A 19,034-nucleotide genomic window follows, 5' to 3' on the forward strand; every position below is an offset into this window, starting at 1 on the left:
GAGCTGGAAATGCAAGCCCGTGCGCATGGACTGTCAGTGGTAGCTTCGTCTGCACTGTGCTCGTCTGAACTGGCAGCGAGGGCCATCAAGCAGGAGCCTGTGTTGGGAGACTGCAACCAGGACATGTACCAGCACCACTCCGTCCCTGAGATGTCCCGAACGACAACCCTCGACCTCACAGACGGCACAATCTCCTTCAGCGATGGCCTGGCGAACGTCGCCGAGTCCACAGCCTACAGTGTGCCAACGAAAGTTGGTTCCAAACTGGAAGACATCTTGATGGACGACACTCTTTCCCCTGTGGGAGTGACTGACCCACTGCTTTCTTCCGTGTCTCCTGGGGCTTCAAAACACAGCAGCCGAAGAAGCAGCATAAGCATGGAAGAAAATGACCATGGCTGTTAGCAGGACAGCTTTTTTTTTTCCTGCTACACTCTCCATATCTTATGTTAAAACTCTACTAACACCATGCCGGTTTTAGTTTTTTACCTTAATCTAAAGCATCTTTACCTGCTATTGTGAAGCAAAGCCCATCGTCTGCAAAACAAACAAAAACAGGTTCTCACACTCCAGGTTGTCTGTAAACATGATGGTGCAGCTAAGGAAATGTTTCGGTTGTTATGTGCACGCATGTAGATGTTATTTTAAAAAAAGCATTGTTTACACTGGTTTTTTAAAGAATTAAATCTCATTTGTGTTCTGTACAGGGAAACTGGCCAATCATGATCTGTGGAGGGTCAGTTCTAAGCAAAATTTGAAAGTGTGGGTTTAAAAATTTTGAACTCAAGCGGTATATATAGTAACAGTGTGCACATGAAAATAACCCAATAAAACAATGTCATTTTAATGTGTTCTAATGATACTTTTATATATCTATAGACTAATTTGGCCAGCAGCTGTCCTACAGACTGCAATATACAATGAAAAGTGAGAGAGAGAGGAAAGGACAGAGAGACAAAGTTAGTGGGCATTCATTAGAGGTCATAATGAGGTCATTTGCAAGTCAGCTTGTTGTCAGAGCTGGACAGGATTATGGGGAAGTCTAGGGGTGTGAAAATCACAGATGAGGAAACTGTGATCCATAGTGAAAATGTTAACCTCTGTAGATACAAAATTTGTCACTTCTGTTCCCAGATATGAGTGTGCCTGATTCTGGCGCTCAAGAAGAAGGCTCTAGCAGGAAACTTATCACTGCATCTCCCGTCTCCACACCCGGTGCTAATTCACCTGTGTCAAGAGATTCTCATTGCAGAAACGCCTTTGCTGTGGGACCCCTAATCGCTGAAACATTTGTCAGATCTTTGCCAGCGGATGGTCTCCACCTAGTGCATATAGAACATTCTTCTCAGATTCTTCCCGGGTTAGGTTCCCAGCATATTGAGGTGTGGTTTAGTTTCACAACATAGCAGACCATGACCCAGGACGTGACAAGTGGCTCAGTGGAGATCACTTAGAGGTCCTCTTTGTACCAGCCTAAAAAAAATCCCATTTTTTTTCAGGGCAAACAGTCAGGGCAAACTGCTTCATATCGCTTCTTGAACCTGACAAACAAGCACTGGGGAGTTTCAATCAGCGCTAAGAGAAGTTGTGACCCTCATTTTCTTCTTCCATATTCTGCTCATCTTCCTCCTCACTCAGTTGTTTGTCATTCTCCGCCTAGCCATCTCTTAGAGTCTGTTGATTTGTCTCACTGTCATTCTCTTTCTTTCCTATGGGTAGCAACCTCTTCCTCTTTATGGTTAAAGCTCTGCATGCACCCTCTGCTCATACTCTTCCAGAACCGATACGTATCTCTCTCTTTTCTCCTTCTTTTCCCTCTGCCCTTTGCCCCTTTTTTGCTCCTTTGTCACAGCAGGCTTGTCATCACCTGTGAGAGGATTGTGGGAAGGAGTCATTGTGTGCATCTGATCTGTTTCCTTGCTTCTTGATTACTGGTCATGATCAGCTCGGTGGGTGGATTGTCTGTGCCTGCACTGCTGTGTGTTCACCAGCAGAGAGTGCTGATAATCCACTTTGTTCTGTGAAGGTCTGAGCCTTTCATTTTTCACAACTTCACAATGTCAGCTGTTTTGAACACCTTAAAATGAACATTTTTTAAAACTGAGTTCTTTTGACCATTTAAAAGATAATCTCTATGAGCTTGTTAAAAGCAAATATATCTTGGCTTATATTTTCACGTACTTTTCCTACTATTTAAATTATTTCATGTTTGGTTGCACAATCATTTGATTTGCATACCCTTTCTTCATTTTAAGCAGTTATATTCAGGATATTTTTGAATTTTAAGAATGTTTATATTGAAAATACTGATATGGAATATAGTGAACCTTGTGGATTTTTTGTGCTTTTTTTAATGTAAGATACCTGCATTGTTAATAAACACTGGAAGGATGTCTAAATTCAAGGATGGATATTTTGGTTTGCTAACCAATGTTTTATATATTCTAACAAATGTATTTAGAGTTTATAAGCATACATTGTATTGTATGAATGATTGTAGTTAAATATATAACACAGAAAAGGCTTTATTGTTATTTCTACTGTTAAACATGTACAACTGTAGCAATGTAATTAGAATTATGCCTTTATGACAATAACTGTTGAAGATGTTAGATTTTGATTAGTGCTACATTGCAGCTTGTGAAAAAAAGATAACTGTTACTTCAAATAACTGTTACTAAATATTAGTTTTTAACATACAACATTGTTGTATATGTAGTTGCAGTGCATTATCTACTTTGGTGTAGAACTATGCAATTATAATTACTGTATTTAAATATATTGTGCCTATGTGTTTTACAAAGACATTATGGTGTTAAGAACAAGGTTGGAGAATTTATTTTCAAATTGTACTAATGTATTGAAAGTGGCAGAAGAGAGTTGTGTTCAGAATGAAGTGCCTTAAATTTCAAAAGTAGGTCTTTTTTGGACTTGCACTGACTGAAGAGTGGAGTGTGTTTTCCGAATAGGGATTTTGGGTCATGTATTATATGTATCAGTGGAAAGTTGTTTATAGATGTGCTACAGCTGGAAAGAGCACCAAATCTAATGATTACACTCTCCTTTTTCTCAACACTGCTCTTGGGCAGGATTTTGTAGCTGTGGCCCCAAAAATGGTTTCAAACACCCGAATGGCACAAGAAAGGGACAGCACAGCTTTGAATTATGATATTTAGATGTTTTTTAGATTAAAAAAAAAAAACGTTTGCAAAGCAAAAATGTTACTTGCCATTTTCTAAATATTTTCAGCAATAAACTTAATGGTGTCTCCCAATATGGATTCCAAATATCCTTTGGAAGCAATAGAAGTGGTTTCTTGGTTAGAGCTACCAGTCTGATTACATGGTTACATTGGTTGAACTTCTTAACATAGCCTTAAAAAAGTGCTTCGAGGAGAATGTTCAAATACCACTTTAAGTCTGTTTTATTCTTCCTTTTGTTTGAATGTGATTCAGAATGGACTGCCAAATATATTGCCATAAGTCAAAATATGCAATGCAATAGATTTTCTTTATTTAAATGTATTACATTTTGTTCTTCAAAATACAAAGCAATAATTTTACTATAGCAATCTGACATCAGAAGTAAAGCACAAAAGACATGCACTTACAGGGATTTTCTTGAATCAAATGATGCACTGGGGAGATGCCTTTTATTTTAAGAGATAGCACATTTAAGATTGTTATTTCTTGACAAAGTGACATTAAAATACTGCCTCTTGCTGAGATGCTTGGTACTGTAATGTAATTAATACTTAGTCACTGTTGACTGAAGCTGTGACCTGTGTATGATCCTTATTATTGTCTGATATGGGTCAGTGATAACATGTATTCATTGAAATTGAATGTGGAAACAATTTCATGATAGAGATATTAAAGTACATGGTTTTACACATCTGTGTCTGAGAGGGATTTGTCCTGGGCTCAGTGTGAATTTGTTTTGTAATTAGGAAAGAAAATCACCTGTCATGTTCTGAAGCCAGTTTAATACATCATTCACTATAGGGTTTGGTGTTTCTCACATTGAGGTAAATAAGTATTAAGAGGCTAAATTAAATTACTGCAAACTACTTCATGTGTTTGTTATCCTTTAATTCCCATTACCTTTCTTACTGTGGCATCTCTTTGCTAAGAACCAGCACAGTGACATTATGAAGATAAAAAGAAGATCAAATCCTTTTATTAATGTCTGTTTTCACAAAAACATTATTTAATATGATCACGCAATTAAGTGGCTTGAAAGATAGTACACCCATACATGAAACTAAACAAAACTGTTTTAATTTAAAAAAAAACACTTTTATATCACTGGTTGGAAAACATAAAGTGTACAGTATTTCCTTTCTTCTAACATTTTTCCATCACACCCTCAACATACATATACTGTATGTACTTCATATACACTATACAGAACGCAGTTTAAGTAAATACCATATTAAAAATCTTCAAATTTCTTCACAAGACAGGAACTTATATTTCAAGTAAAAATGTTGTGCATTACAATTACACTGCCATAATTGTTTTGTTTTTTAAATCACATCTTAAGAAATTGTTGCTGGTTACCATGCTGTACACTGTACAATCCAAAACATTTGTACAATATAAATTTAAGTTTATTATAGGTCTACAATTTGCCGTATGATAATAATGAATAATCTAAATTTAAAATGTGGACGAGCTCTATTTAAAATCATTTTGAACAATATAGAGTACTGTAGAACAATTTTTCTTTATTACAATTAATTTCTTAATAAAGTCTAGAATTTTTGTCAATGCCTATAGGGATCTACAGGAAAATATTTAATAATATTTATTTTCAAATCCTGTCCTTTCCTGTAAAAAAGCCAAAGCATTACACCTGGCACAATATCAGCTTGCTTCTGGTGGAATCATGTATATAAAGCTCGTTAAATGTTGCTACCTGTTCATATTCAAAACCGCACAAATGATCTTCACTAAATTTGGAACATTGATACAGATAGACATGTCGGGAGACTGAGGTAAGTTAACAATAGTATAATTTATCTAAAATTTCCTCATTTTCGACTTTATCGTTCTAATTTTTAAAGCTCGACAAAATGCATACAATAATACGTTCTAGCCAATAAAAATATATTTCGCCAAATATAATTGTCTCAATCAATAGCCTTACATCCCCGTGTACAAATTGCCCTAAAACGTTTGACATCTGTCATAATGTATTCTGTAACAATCGGAGAAGAACTCATAGTGAAATGTCACACTGTTGCTTTGATTTGATGTTGGTTTGTCCTTTCATGGGCATCACCGTGTCCTCCAGCTGTTTTTTTTTTTTAAAAAAGGTAATGATACACGTACAGACCACAAGATGGCATGTATTGGTGTTTTGGGGATAAAGGTTTAACTTAATAGAGTAAATTATGTATAGGGTGAGAATGTCTCATTAGCCGAGACGGCGTTTCTCTAAAGTCCCTTCAATTACATAAATGTTAACACTTTTTTAACACTGACAACAAATTGAAAGGTTTTTAATAGCTGCATTCAACTTATAATGTGCACAATTTCTATTTTGCTGCCCTTGTTTTGATGTTCTTTAGTACCTTTATTCTAAAACACAAACAATTTGAAACAATCACTGAAAGTCTCATCATACTTTGTGACCGCTGTCTGTGTATTCAGTGCTAAGATCATCACACCATTTCTTAAAGGCTCGATCCAAGACGTCATCACTGGTGTCGTTAAAGATTTCTTTAAAAAAAAAACAGACATTTAATTTGTATTTATTCCATTAAAACTGGTTCAACAGGTTTGTAAATTTATAACGATATTGGTTTGTGTGTACTTACAGATGATATTAGGCCCTTAATCTACTTGCTTGCTCAAATTTTAACACATTATTGGCTTGATTGATACTACTGAAAAGATTCCAAATAATATTAATAGATATTTAATAGGGTTATTCCATGCTGAAAAGAGAAGAAAGAAAACACAACGTTTTGACCGTGGATCCTTCTTCAGGTGTTTTCTTTCTTCTCTTTTCAGCATGGAATATACCTTCAGTATTACTTGTCCCTTTGCAGCCTAATAGATCGTAATAGATATCTGTAAGTGTGAAGTAAAAACAATAAAAGGTCATTCAAAACCACAAAATCGGGTTTTACCTGCTTGTCCCAAGCCTACCGGCAAGGGCATTCTCATCAAACCACCGGAGTGTTTCAGGCGTTCACGCAGTGATTTCTTCACCAGGCTCAAGTTAAAATCTTTGTGCCAAACTGGAAGCTCTAATTTCCTCATGCACTCAATTATTCGGTTTCTCTCTCCTAGGGTTAGTAGGCCCCTTTCGTTGGAAACATACACCATGAATGCCATGTCTATGTTAACAGCTTCTCCATGCAATAACGCCGGAAGGACTTTCTGGGAAGAAATATAAAATAGATATTACTTTCAAGGAAATTACTTCCAATAAGATTTACGTTGGCATACCATTAAGGGCAACAGCTGGAGTTAAATGTTTATGAGAGCACATGCTTACTTAACACGACATTACAGGCATGTAAACGGGCATGTTCACCACTCTTAAAATATCCATGAGGCAACACACTAAAAAAACACCGGCGTTCTTAATTTAGGCTATATCAGTTTACTCTACTTGCATGAAAGTATTTGATGTCCATAGACATATTGTCTAATATATCTAGATGTTATGTGGTGACAAATACCAATGACTGGTACAGACAGAATGCTTACTTACTCTATGAAAAACATTTTCACCTTGCTGCCTTGTACAGTATGATATTTGAAGTTAATATTCAGTTTTCAAGAAATATCCATGACTTGGTGATTTACCATTTCTAATTCTGGACTTATTAGATGACCGAAGTCCACCAAGCGATCCAGATCATCTTCCCACAAGTTGGGGGCCAGCTCTTCCAGCATGGTTTCAATTGCGATCCTTGTAGTCATTGTGGCAGCATTCCTGTGATCTAACAAACCGTTGCTGGACTGAAACTTGGAATCTAGCAGGAATCTGCCGTGGCTGTCCAGCATCTCAAACAAATCTTTGTGTTTCATAAGTGCCATCTGGGAAAAGCAAACAGAGAAAGGGGCGCATGGTACTGCCATTAAATGCAAAACAAAATGTTTTTCCGTATCTCACCTTTCATCATACAGTTCAGTTCCAATGCAACGAGACACCATAAGAACAGTATTTTCCCTGCCCTGTCCATGATATTTCACAAGTATTTGTTGCATAACACTGCAGAGCCCAGTTATCATCACTTACACCCAACTGGTACACATTGTTGTTTTTTCTGTCAACATTATTTTGGCCATGATTTCAATGACTGGCCGCATGCAGACTTCCTGCTTCTCCAGGATGCGTGGAAACCCTATAAAGTTAAATAACCTGGAATCCCACCCTTGCTGCCTGACATAGAAATATGATCTGTAAACTAATTAAAGCGGCTCAGGTGTCAGGGATGTCAGAAGGGACGAACCATGGAAAGGCAGGAGAGAGGAAAAAGACCCATATGTAAAGCAGCAGAAAGGGGGGATAGTCTGGGCTCAGCAGTTCAGGAGTCATATAGAAACCAATGCCCTCAGGCAGCGGACATGGGGCAACCTGGATGCTATGCTGGTCTCAGGACATCCAAACGTCAATGCTGAGCGAAGGTGAATCGGAAATATACGGCCCCAGAGAGAGGGACAGCAAAGCACAGGAAACTAGGGACAGGACAGAGTAGGAGCACCCTCTGGCTGCAGAGGGTGTGACATCAGAAAGAAACTGGGAATTTGCATAGCTGTTTGCTTAAAGAAATCCAGTCAAGCTTCAGGCTCCTTTCTTGACTTTGAAAGACCAGAGGTTCTAATATAGGGCAGCGTCTTTTTTCTTTATCTCTGATCCTCAGTTAAGTAAGGCTTGATATACTGTAGGAGGAAACACTTTATTATTGACTAATATAAAATGTTTCCATGCAAGAAAGTTATCCCTGGTGTTATTATTTATTTTAACCAATTGATATATTATACTTTTAGAGACTAAGGGGATGAGTGACAGCTAGAACAAATAAATATATTTTGTTACATGAACAGAACAGCTTCTTTGGGGTCTCTGCAAACCCAAATTTCTGTTTGCTGTTACAACAGAATCTGAAAGAAAAACATAGCCCTTGTTTAACTCAAGGGTCAAAACTTAAAAACACTCCTCTACTGTGTATTTCTAGAGGTTTCAAATAATTATGTGACTATCCAAACATGCTGTATTGTTGAACCCAACCTTCTTTCAAGAAAGGGCTCAATCACTCTCAGGTATTTAGAAACCAAATGAGCTGGAAGAGCTGAGCAAACTCCTCTCATTTGTAACCTTTCTTGTGTTCTTATAATAAAATGACTGAAAAGAATGACTTTATTTGTTCAAGTATTTTGTCTTCTGAAATTCAGATTTTATATTTGTAAGGGAAACTATACAATTCAACCGGAGGCTTTTATATTATAAGGACTAATATCAAGGAGCAGCAAGAACCTGCCACCATGAGTGGACAAACTGCAGAATGGTTTAAGAAGTAAGGTGCAGATCGTTTTACTTTGGGAATGGGAAGCACAGCTACTGTCCCACACAATGGCAAGTCATTGAACAGCGTCTTGTATTTCTTTATAAGACACTCCCCTTATCACTGATCCCATTGCCTTGAATCCCATAAATACCTTTAACATCTCTGCCAGACCGTTGGAAATATGTCGTCGAGGAACAGTTTGGATAAAGGACCTATCTAAGAAAGCTGCTGCTGGTGGAATGTAGCTGCCCAACTTATTTTTGCACTTTGAAAAATTGACACCTGTCTTGGCTCCCACACTAGCGTCGATGTAAGATAAAAGAGTAGTTGGGACACGAATGTAAGGTGTGCGTCTCCTATAAAGAGAGGCGGCCAAGCCGACGATGTCTAGGCACACCCCTCCACCTACGGCAATAATAGGCTCAGTGCGCCTGTCAAGTCCAAATCTATGAATCTCATCCAGGATTCTCATCACCAGCTCCATGGACTTGTTCTCTTCAGTGGTCGGGAGGGGAAGGATTTTATAGATAACATTTCTCGCTTCAAAGTAAGCAATCACTTCAGAGCCGTACAGTTTGTTAACAGTCTCGTCAATGACAATAAAGCGCTTGACCGGCTTGGTGCTTCTCTTGATGTGCTCCAGTTCCTGTGGGTCTCTAATGTGACCAGTGAGCAATGTATCATTATGGGGATCAAGCAGGTTCTGTGACTCAACCACTTTGTAGCTGAAGTAGATAGGGCTGACAACAGTCCAGGAAACTCCATGCCCAGTAGCAGATTCGTAGCTGTAACCAATAGAAAGTTGCAAACATTAGAAGACTCCAACCCATCATTAGAACGTATGGAATGCACCAATAATTGCTCTAGGATAAAACTTGCCGTAACACATTCCCTTCATTGAAGAATGAGGGCTTGGCTGCTCTCTGCTTTTGAAGGGCTCTGGCAAGTAACAATGTTCAACAGATTCACTGTGAGAACCAACTGATAATAGTTTTGTAATTGAACTATTGGATCATAAATCTTAAGGGGTAGGATGGTGAGTGTGGGATTATTTTAATTATGGAACCAAGTAAAATAATACTTGATAAGGGCATATGTTATATTAATGGCCATTTAAAAATGTCTTAATGCAAAACATGTTTGCAAGTAAATTACTCCTAACGATTTATCATTTTCTTCTGTAAATTTAGGTTCAGAGAAGGATGAGTGAAAGCCAAAACTACTAGATGTTATTTTATTAACATGGACAAGGCAGCTACTCTGAGATCTCTGTACAATTAAGTCTATTGCTAATAAATGTTTGTTCACTTCCAAAATGTCTGTTTAGTAATATAATAATATTAGTATTATTAGCAATAATAATTTAGATATTTATCCAGAAATGCAGTTCACAATGAATAGAACCAGATAAAAAAAAAACAGAAAATCGCCTTATGTATGGCCTTTCATTTAATTCAAGGTAAAATCACTCATCTCCACCTACAGACTTTTTAACAATTGAAGAGAAAATCCAAGCTTACATACCACCCAGGATTAATGTTCGAAATCTTTACCAAAACAGACAAAAGAAACAAAAAACAATATTAGGGTCAAGGTCAAAAGGGTGTCATTTTAAAGCAACTAAAAGCATGCTTTACTGTCAACTTATCATTTTAAATTGCTCTGGGGCTCATAGCTCTATCACCATGCACTAGCCTATCATATGACATTGCAACTGTAAGAGGTATCTGCCTGAGGAGGACTTTTTAAAAATATAATTGCTCACCGACATCTGGTGCTTAATAAATGTCACAGGGATTTTTAAAAACTTTTAAGAAAAACTGTACATGTGCCTAGTTATATCTATTTTTTTGTCTGTTGTGTTGTTTGTGTATGGTCAAAAATATTTTGGTGCACCAATTATACCAGTTCAAACTGCTTGTACAGTACATGAAATGTACTCAGGGAATAAAAGTTATCCCAATTCTGCCAGAATTGGCTTCAGTCCAAATGTCAGATTTTATAACTTGCTACAGTACAGTATGTTATTTTTTTTTCTCAGAAAGTCTCCTGAAAGACTATTCGGATTTACTGAACTGAGAACTGCAGATTCCAAAATATTAAATGTAATGTGTTTGATACACATTTTATAGTTTAAAGAAATATTCATAGACATAAATTAAAAAAAAACACAATCGTGAAGCATTCCCATGGCTCTTCTTGGGTAACTGCGTTTCGGTAGGCTCCACGGATTTGAAAGTTTGATTACATTACAGGAGACGAGAACCTGTTTCCTTGTTTTACCAGTCTTTCATATCTCATCGCAACTTTGCTCAAACACACTGGGTTTTTTTTCTAGGATCATCCGTCCGCATGCCCTGTTCTGGTATGATATAACCTATTGTATAAATCTATAAACCTATAAAACTATAAGTATATAAATTACATAACCTATACATATTTGCAAAGTGTGTATTTACACGATTTCAAACAGATGTATTTATTGAAATGTGTATTTATTAAAATATGGCTTTGTAATAATATAGCCGGCTTTAGGGCAAAGAAGAGCGAAAGCACAGGTCTAATCTTTATCCCGTTTTGACTCTACATAACTTACCTTGGGTCATTTGAAACTAGTTTAATAAATGTTACAGTATGTATTCCACTGCCACTGTATGCATGTACTGTAAATGCCACTGTATTCATATAACGATTCAATTTTTATTTAAAAACAATACACTTGATACTTACATTTTAGCTTCTGAAACGTGACTGTGGGCATTCAGACCTCCCGTCTTGCGGACCCAGGTGTTTTTAACCTGTACCAGGTTGAACTCGGTGTCTTTAGACATTTTGCCGTTTGGTGCATCGCCTTTATTTTTGCTCATCTCACCTGCGTTTGCAGCGGCTGCAGCGTCAGACAGCAAACTAAGTGGCATTGCTCTAGCTAATTTTAAGTTTGTGACTTCACGGACAGGGTTTGCAGGCAGTGCAGAGTCTACAAACCTGACAAAGTTATATATATCTACCTTCGGGGGTCAGTTCTAGGTGTTAGGGAGGGACTTGCATCACGCCTTTCGAGAGGGTTGTGTAATTTAAATCAGGAATGCAAACTGTACGTTACACAAAATGGTATGATTTTCTGAGATAACACCCGTGAAGAAGTGATTATGTGTATTATAAAATAAAGTGAGCTAATAAATAATTTTAAAGTGAGTATATTTTGGCCATTTACCGTATACAGTATGTACAGTATGTTTAAATTAGGACTGTGCATTAATTGTGCTGGTAGACAACCAGCGTTTTGTTTTCATTGGGTGAATAAGTATGTCTAGAGTATCTTATTGAAAATGGACATATTGAAGGAATGATGCGCTGTGACACCCAGTGAAAAACTGACCAGCCAGTGTAAAGTCAGGGGTGTTTCTTACACTTCCGTATTCTGCGAAGATGCTTTTTCTGTCCTCATTCATTAAAGCAGATCTCGCTGAAGGTTATCATTATTGAGTAACTGCACACCACGAACTACAGAGATCTTTAGGTACCTTTTCACCCAGGAGCTAAAACCGGGACAATCTGTAAATGAAAAGACATACTGTACACCCGGCGCCCTGTGACAGCCTGAAGTTCGTGCGATCACCGCACACACAAATGCGCTATTGAATGCATTGCATTGCACACAGAAGTGCAACAGCCCAACTTGTATATTGATTAATACCGACTCTTTGTTTTTCGTTCTGCTTTTAACATTCTTAATATACTCTGCTGGGTCCATTTTAGCGGTGAAATAACTAAAACCTAGCTGCAGGAAATACCTTTTCTTTAATTTCTTCTGCTGTAAATTCTGATGTAATTGTTTTATGTAATATCACCCATCTTTTGTTCATGCAGTCACGTTGCCTAGAACTACAAAGAGCTGGAATTTCGAGTTTTTCAACTGCTTGTGTAAGCTCAGAGCTGTCAATCTAAGCGCTTACACAATTTAAAATTTGCTCTGATAGGCGGGACAGCCCAGCTGCCGCGCCGTCCATTGAAGTCCCAGGATAGGATGCGTGCCACGTGTTTCCGTGCCAAAGCTACTGGGGTCGTTTTCTTCTATCAGCATGCAAACGTCAAAAGGTAAGAATTCTCTTTATAACTCTTTTACTGTTATAGCTGTGCAATAAAGATGAATTGGGGGAAATGCAAGCTCAGGAAGGTAGTATGTTAGTCCTTGCGGACAGCGCAGTGCTTTTCCGTCCTGAAAGAATAAGATCCAGTTAACTGCATATTTGCTCTCCGGATAGGATTGCAGAATGAATGGTCCTGCACTTTCCCTCTTAACGTTTCTTTTTCGCCACACCAACTTTTTAGAGTCAGACACCTGTCAGTATCACAACCCTGTTTACACCCTTAACTTCTGTTCCCGAGCTGGACTGCATGCAAGTTGTTTCCCGAAGAACTTCCCATCCGAACTGTGACTCCATTCTCTCTGCCCTTCCACCAAAACCACAAACACTTCGCTTTCACATACTGATTCAGACAATGCTTGGATTCACTAACACTGAATGAACATCTATATTTGCTATTATTATTGTGTGGTAAAATATTGTTACGCATCCTTAATTTACTATACTGTTTCGTTCAGTGAATTTCAGTACAATTTAAGAGCTTTTGGAAATAATCAGATACTATCCAATTTATGTCAAGTAAAGACGAAAACTGCAAAGTGCATTACTTGCTATTGCTTGCGTGGAATGCCAGTAAAAATAATTTTTAAAAATGGAAAAAAGTTAACTACTGTTTTAACATATGCATGCGGTAAATTCGGACAGGGGAATAAATTGTGGCAACGTTAAATAGACACAAAAAGGGACAAATGACTCCACAATTAAACATGAACAATGCATGAACATTTTAATAATATTACAAACATTACAATAGGGATAATATAAGGTTAAAATATGTAACATGTAATATACCATATATAATATAAGGTAAAACGTAAATAACCTCGGTATTCAAAGATATTGAACATATTGTAACCCGTTGCGTTACAATATTAAAAGATTAAAAACATTTGTTGATTTTGTTTCTTATTCTTAAAGATTGTAAGAATCAATTATTAATTTCACCGTTGAGGTAAGAAAAAATCATGAAACTAACAAAAGGCTAAAAACAGTAATCTCACAGAACAAAATGCTGTTTATTATATTAATAAAGAACAATTTAAAATATGTTTTAAACACTTTTCAAATTAAAACTTTATTAAAGCCATTACTCCAGACAAAATATTTAGCTTGTAACAACTGACTTTGAAATTATTCAAGTGAAACAAGGTCATAACTGTTTCGCCAGGTTGAAATTTTTACAAAACAAAGTTTCATAAATTTGTGTGAATATGTAGTCATTGTAAAATAAATGCCAAGGGTGGTGAGGTTTGAAACCAGTTTAAAGTTGGCAAAACTGTAAAGAAACAGAAGCAAATAACTTGACTTAATTTAGTTATTAAATTGCATCTGGTTTTAACACTCAACATTTTGTAGAATTTAATTGGTATCATCATTCATAATATAATTAAAAACTTAAATAAATTAAAACTTTATTGAAGTCATTACTCCAGACAAAATCTTTAGCTTGTAACAACTGACTTGTAATAAAAAAAGTGAAAAAAGGTCATAACTGTTTCCCCAGGTTATAAAGGGAGTTAATTTAGTTAACGGGTTTCTAGTATAAATAGAAAAATGCTTATTTGTGCCTTTTTGTCTATTTTGTTTTTATAGCACTTTCCATGTTAAAGTGATTTACAAATCCAGGTTACTATGAGCACTATATGAGTTACTATAATTTTACTGTATACAGTATGTATTATTGCCTTTCATGCATGGAATAAACCTTTACCTGTTCCTTTACAGCTTAGGCATGCTGATGCAGCTACCTATGTGAAGATATCTTTGAGCCCCTTTTTGAAACTAATGACATAGAATAGCATGGGAAGTGTCTTATTAAGTGCTGTATTTGTTTGACTATGAGTCAGATTATCTACTGTACGTCCTAAAATCGACTTCAGAGTGTTAAAGAGTCAAACACTGAAAGCTTCCATACACAAGATTAGTCTTAGCTATTATAACTTGTCATGGAAGTGTACTGTCATGTCGGACAGTTTTCAGTCATGTCCTCACAAATAAATGATTTTTTTTTTCCCCCCAAGACTCGGTGGCATGGTAGTGCAGTGGTCAGCACTACTGCCTCGCAGTGCTGGGCCCTGGGTTCAATTCTCACCCTGGGGTGCTCTCTTGTGTGGAGTTTGTGTGTTCTCCCCATGTTTGCGTGGGTTTCCTCCAGGTGCTTCTAGGAAAACTGGCCCCAGTGTGTGTGTGTGCGTGCCAGTCTGTGTTTGTGTCTGTGTGCCCCGTGATGGACTGGCCTCCCATCCAGGGTGTATCTTGCCTTGCACCTGGTGCTTGCCGAGATGGGCTCTGGCTCCCCCTATGTCTCTGTATTGGAAGAAGTGATTAGAAAATGGATGTGTCAGACTCCGCCGCACCAGCTTCAGAGCAGGGAGCTGCATTAGCATGTGAACAATAAGCACCCTGGCGTGTACAGTGGCTATAAATGGCAGGGCGCTTACAGTTCATGTGGTAATGACACAAGAAGAAAACTACCCTACAGTTCCTCTACATACTGTAAGCTTGAACCTGAGTAAAACATGTCTCAACTACCCATGTTCTCCCCTGCAACAGAGGTTTTGTTCTGTTAATATTCTCGTCGTAAATCATGCTTTTTTAAAAATGTCCCTGGGATATAAATCGATCTCTTTGACAGTTTCGTAAAAGGTATAAATGCCTTAAATGTCTGAACAATGATGAGGTGTGAATCCACTGTTCTCCCTGAGGGGTCCCGAGTGGCTCAACCGGCTGGTTCAGGGATCTTGAGTGGCCCTAGGTCTTTCCTAGCTGTAACTGACACGTTGCTGGGAGATTAAGTTGGTCAACTGGGCTTGAGCCGACCAAAGTTAGCCTGATTGTGCAGCAGTGCCCTCTGTGAATTTTGGGGCACTTGCAGGGGTGTCAGCGAGTACCCCTCTCCCAGATATGTTAGCAAGCTCTATGGAAATCAAAAATGTGGGCACTAATCGCACACGTTTCAGAGAGCAGTTTGCACCACTCCCTATCTGTTAGCAGTGGTAAGCAGTGTGGATTATCAGTTGAGATTCCAAGATGTGACCTACTGCTAAAAAAAAAAAATTCCCTGTTCTAAAACCAAACTTCTGTTCGGTTTGTTTATTTGATTTAATGGTTCACTCATGACATTTTTAGGGAATAGTATGAAAAGGTTTCCAAACAGTGGGTGTGAAATTAAACAATGATACAGATTCCTGAGTCAAACATTCTGAAAATGAGTGAACATGTAATCTAGGCATTTGCACCTTCACTTTAGTTTAACATCCTTCGGATGAGACGTAAAACCGAGGTCCTGACTCTCTGTGGTCATTAAAAATCCCAGGGTGTTTCTCGAAAAGAGTAGGGGTGTAACCCCGGTGTCCTGGCCAAATTCCCATTGGTCCTTACCAATCATGGCCTCCTAATAATCCCCATCTATGAATTAGCTTCATTACTCTGCTCTCCTCCCCACTGATAGCTGATGTGTGGTGAGCGTTCTGGCGCACTATGGCTGCCGTCGCATCATCCAGGTGGATGCTTCACATTGGTGGTGGTGGAGGGGTCCCCATTACCTGTAAAGCGCTTTGAGTGGAGTGTCCAGAAAAGTGCTACTGTATATAAGTGTAAGCAATTATTATTATTATTATTATTATTATTACAAAAGAAAGATCAATTTTAACACATGCAGCCCATAAAAAGAGACTTAGGTGTGAACACTTAATTTAGGAGCTTTCCTGTTCGTGATTAATGAGTCAATGGAATATACAGCATCTGAAACACATTCCCCAAGACAAAAAAAAAAGAGGGCAGCTGTAGGAGGTTCAAGTTCATCGAGTTCATTTGCGAGAAAGTGTGTGTGCGCAGTGCCATCTTGTGGTCAGGCGTAAGTATGGCGCACATTGCGAGAAAACGCCACAGACTTCTCGGTTGTGAAAATAATTTTAAATTGTTCTCTCGAAGTCGTTGCTGAAAGAGAGAACAGTATAAATACTTTATTCATAAAGCATTAACAGCGTGCTAAGGGTAGACCTTTTGTGTCAGATGAGGAATGAAAGTAAATTGTAAACAGTCCAGTCCTGGTCTTGGAGGGCCGGTGTGTCAGCAGGGTTTCATTGCATAACATTTAATCCATATTTTTTAATGGGCTAAATTAGCTACTTACTGGCTTAATTGGACCAATTTAACAGCTTCTCCTAGTTCTTTAAGTGCTCCAGGACCTAGTCCTAACAGTTCTGTTGAAAAGCATCATAGTAGATCTCTTCAGATTGCCTCTTAAACTACAATGCATTCTTTAAAACGTCTCAATTTTGATTGTGTATCATAAGGCTTTTAACTAAAGTCAACTTCTTGTGCTGCAAAACGTGTTCTTTATAATGATCACAAAATGCTATTGGGATCTCACCCTACTTGCCTGGCTAGGTTTTAAATTATTTATCGAGATGGCCAAATGCCAGGCCAAACTACAGGCTTGACATACGTAGTTAGACCTAGCCCTAAATCATCATGTTTTGACTTGGTGTTAATTAAAACATTTGGCAAACCGTGCAGATGTGTTATAAACAGTATGATGTGTGTAGTTTAGTTTTTGTAATTCTTTTTGTTTGATATTTTCTCATAAATTACATTTTTACCAAAACAAAGCTTCATAAATTTGTGTGAATATGTAGTCATTGTAAAATAAATGCCAAGGGTGGTGAGGTTTGAAACCAGTTTAGTTGGCAAAACTGTAAAGAAACAGAAAGCAAATTAGTTAATTTAGTTATTAAATTGCATCTGGTTTTAACACTCAACATTTTGTAGATTTTAATTGGCATCATCATTCATAATAGTTTCTTGTTATTGAGAAGAATGACATAAGGATTCTATAATTTGAATAGAGAAGGAATTAGGTTGATATTTTGGATATAGTATTGATTGGAATAATGCATACTGGTGCTTCTGCTTTCTGATTTGAGACTGTTACTGTTTCTTCAAAAAGAGACAAGTCGTATCTTATATCTTACATTTGTTCTTTTAATGCTTTGCATGTGTTTTAGTATCAGATACACCCTTGGAGTTTGTAGTGGAATACTTGAGAAAAGCCAAAGAGATAGCAGATGGCATTCCAACTCTTCCTAAAGAGCTGAAGACTTGTCTACAGAAGGCTCTGGATATTTCGTATGGTCTAGACATGTATCTTGAGGAAATGACCAGTCATGAAAGTGAACAGCTTGGTGAGCTTTACAGGTATTTATCCCAGAGTCTATTTACAGTACTGCACATGTTTCTCACTGAACTTTAATACTTGTATTAATGCATGCTTCATTGATGTAACTTGTTGGTATTATAGGAAAACAGTGGCATGCGACTGGAACAAATTGCACCAGGAAGGAAAAACATTGTTTAACCTTCCCAAAGAGTGTATAACTGGTCATGTTGAAGGTAAGACGCATTTGATCTCCTCCTGTTTCCATGCTTAAAAAATGTCTGTTGTGCAGCTCCCTGAAAGTCTTAATTTAAAAATGACTGTTACTCTTCTGGCAGGTCAGGTCCTGAAGACACTTGTCGAAATAACGAAGGCTAAGAGAGTCTTAGAAATAGGCATGTTTACAGGGTATGGAGCTCTGTCAATGGCCGAAGGCTTGCCAGAAGATGGCACTTTAGTTGCCTGTGAAATTGAACCTTATCTAAAAGAATTTGCCCAGCCTATATTCGACAAGTCCCCACATGGCAAGAAGATAACCGTGAAAATTGGGTCTGCTATGGATACCCTAAAGGTGAATTTAATTTTCATGTTTGTCTGTCTAAGTCCTCCTTTGCGTGATTGAAATGGTAAGCTTGCCTGTGTGGTTCAGCTCAAGCAACTTTTAATCAAAATCCTTAAAACATGACCCCCCCAATGCCAGCTAACTAAAGCTTTTCCAAACAAGACTTCTCATTCATGTGGAACGCTTCACCATTCCTGATCATAGCAAACGGGGTGTAAGAAATGAGACGGTTGTTAGACACTGTTTTAACTGGTGCCTGTTTTCTTATCTGTGTGTCCATTTCTAAAAGAAATTAGTTTTGAGGTTCGTGCTGGCACAACCCCGGAGGTTAAGCTGCAATTTGAATTCACGTTTGCCTTGCCTGCTCAGTGGCTATGGGTTGTGCCGACAAGAACCCACCTTAACAAAGTCAAGGACTTAGGTTTAGCACTACACTGAGTGAATAAATTATGCATGAAATTTGCTGGCGCCTCTGGTGTGCAAAATTGCTCCTTTGAAATAAAAGGTTAATTCAGAAAGGAGTCCAAAATAGCTGGAAATTGCCGGGATAAGTAGATAGTATTTTTTTGCTATGAGCTGTTATTATCAGAAATTGCATTTTCTTTCTAGTATCCCTTGAGAGCCGGCTACACCAGG

General features: G+C 37.8%; 3 protein-coding genes across 8 annotated transcripts in view; 2 read left to right on the forward strand and 1 right to left on the reverse strand.

Annotated features, from left to right (window-relative positions):
• The window catches only part of mitfa (melanocyte inducing transcription factor a), a 70,911-nt gene extending 67,019 nt beyond the window's left edge, over positions 1–3,892 (forward strand). For all 6 annotated transcript variants that reach the window (XM_015347209.2, XM_015347210.2, XM_015347212.2 and 3 more), the window contains one exon: positions 1–3,892. In XM_015347209.2, coding sequence (XP_015202695.2) covers positions 1–405 — 405 coding nt within the window. In that variant the 3' untranslated portion in view covers positions 406–3,892.
• Positions 3,492–11,506, reverse strand: eevs (2-epi-5-epi-valiolone synthase). Its single transcript, XM_069189357.1, has 5 exons — positions 11,261–11,506; positions 8,682–9,315; positions 6,825–7,058; positions 6,140–6,392; positions 3,492–5,726 (listed from the first exon to the last, which is right to left on the reverse strand). The coding sequence occupies exons 1-5, from the start codon at positions 11,446–11,448 to the stop codon at positions 5,626–5,628; spliced, it is 1,410 nt and encodes a 469-aa protein (XP_069045458.1). The 5' UTR covers positions 11,449–11,506; the 3' UTR covers positions 3,492–5,625.
• The window catches only part of LOC102695979 (uncharacterized), a 19,767-nt gene continuing 11,537 nt past the window's right edge, over positions 10,805–19,034 (forward strand). The window contains exons 1-5 of the mRNA XM_006630612.3: positions 10,805–10,895; positions 12,511–12,628; positions 17,688–17,877; positions 17,981–18,072; positions 18,175–18,407. Coding sequence (XP_006630675.2) covers positions 12,613–12,628; positions 17,688–17,877; positions 17,981–18,072; positions 18,175–18,407 — 531 coding nt within the window. The 5' untranslated portion in view covers positions 10,805–10,895; positions 12,511–12,612. The remainder of the gene's footprint in view (positions 10,896–12,510; positions 12,629–17,687; positions 17,878–17,980; positions 18,073–18,174; positions 18,408–19,034) is intronic.

This window comes from Lepisosteus oculatus, chromosome 4 (genome assembly GCF_040954835.1).
Source record: "Lepisosteus oculatus isolate fLepOcu1 chromosome 4, fLepOcu1.hap2, whole genome shotgun sequence".
NCBI classification, from domain to species: domain Eukaryota; kingdom Metazoa; phylum Chordata; class Actinopteri; order Semionotiformes; family Lepisosteidae; genus Lepisosteus; species Lepisosteus oculatus.

What these genes read in the sequence shown, in the direction of transcription:
- eevs (XM_069189357.1), bottom strand. Translation starts at nt 11,448, where the DNA reads ATGCCACTTAGTTTGCTGTCTGACGCTGCAGCCGCTGCAAACGCAGGT. An exon ending in TAAGTCCAGAATTAGAAATG is followed by an intron (nt 6,393 to 6,824) that starts GTAAATCACCAA and finishes ATTTCTTCCCAG; the next exon opens with AAAGTCCTTCCGGCGTTATT. An exon ending in GGTAGGCTTGGGACAAGCAG is followed by an intron (nt 5,727 to 6,139) that starts GTAAAACCCGAT and finishes TTTTTTTTAAAG; the next exon opens with AAATCTTTAACGACACCAGT.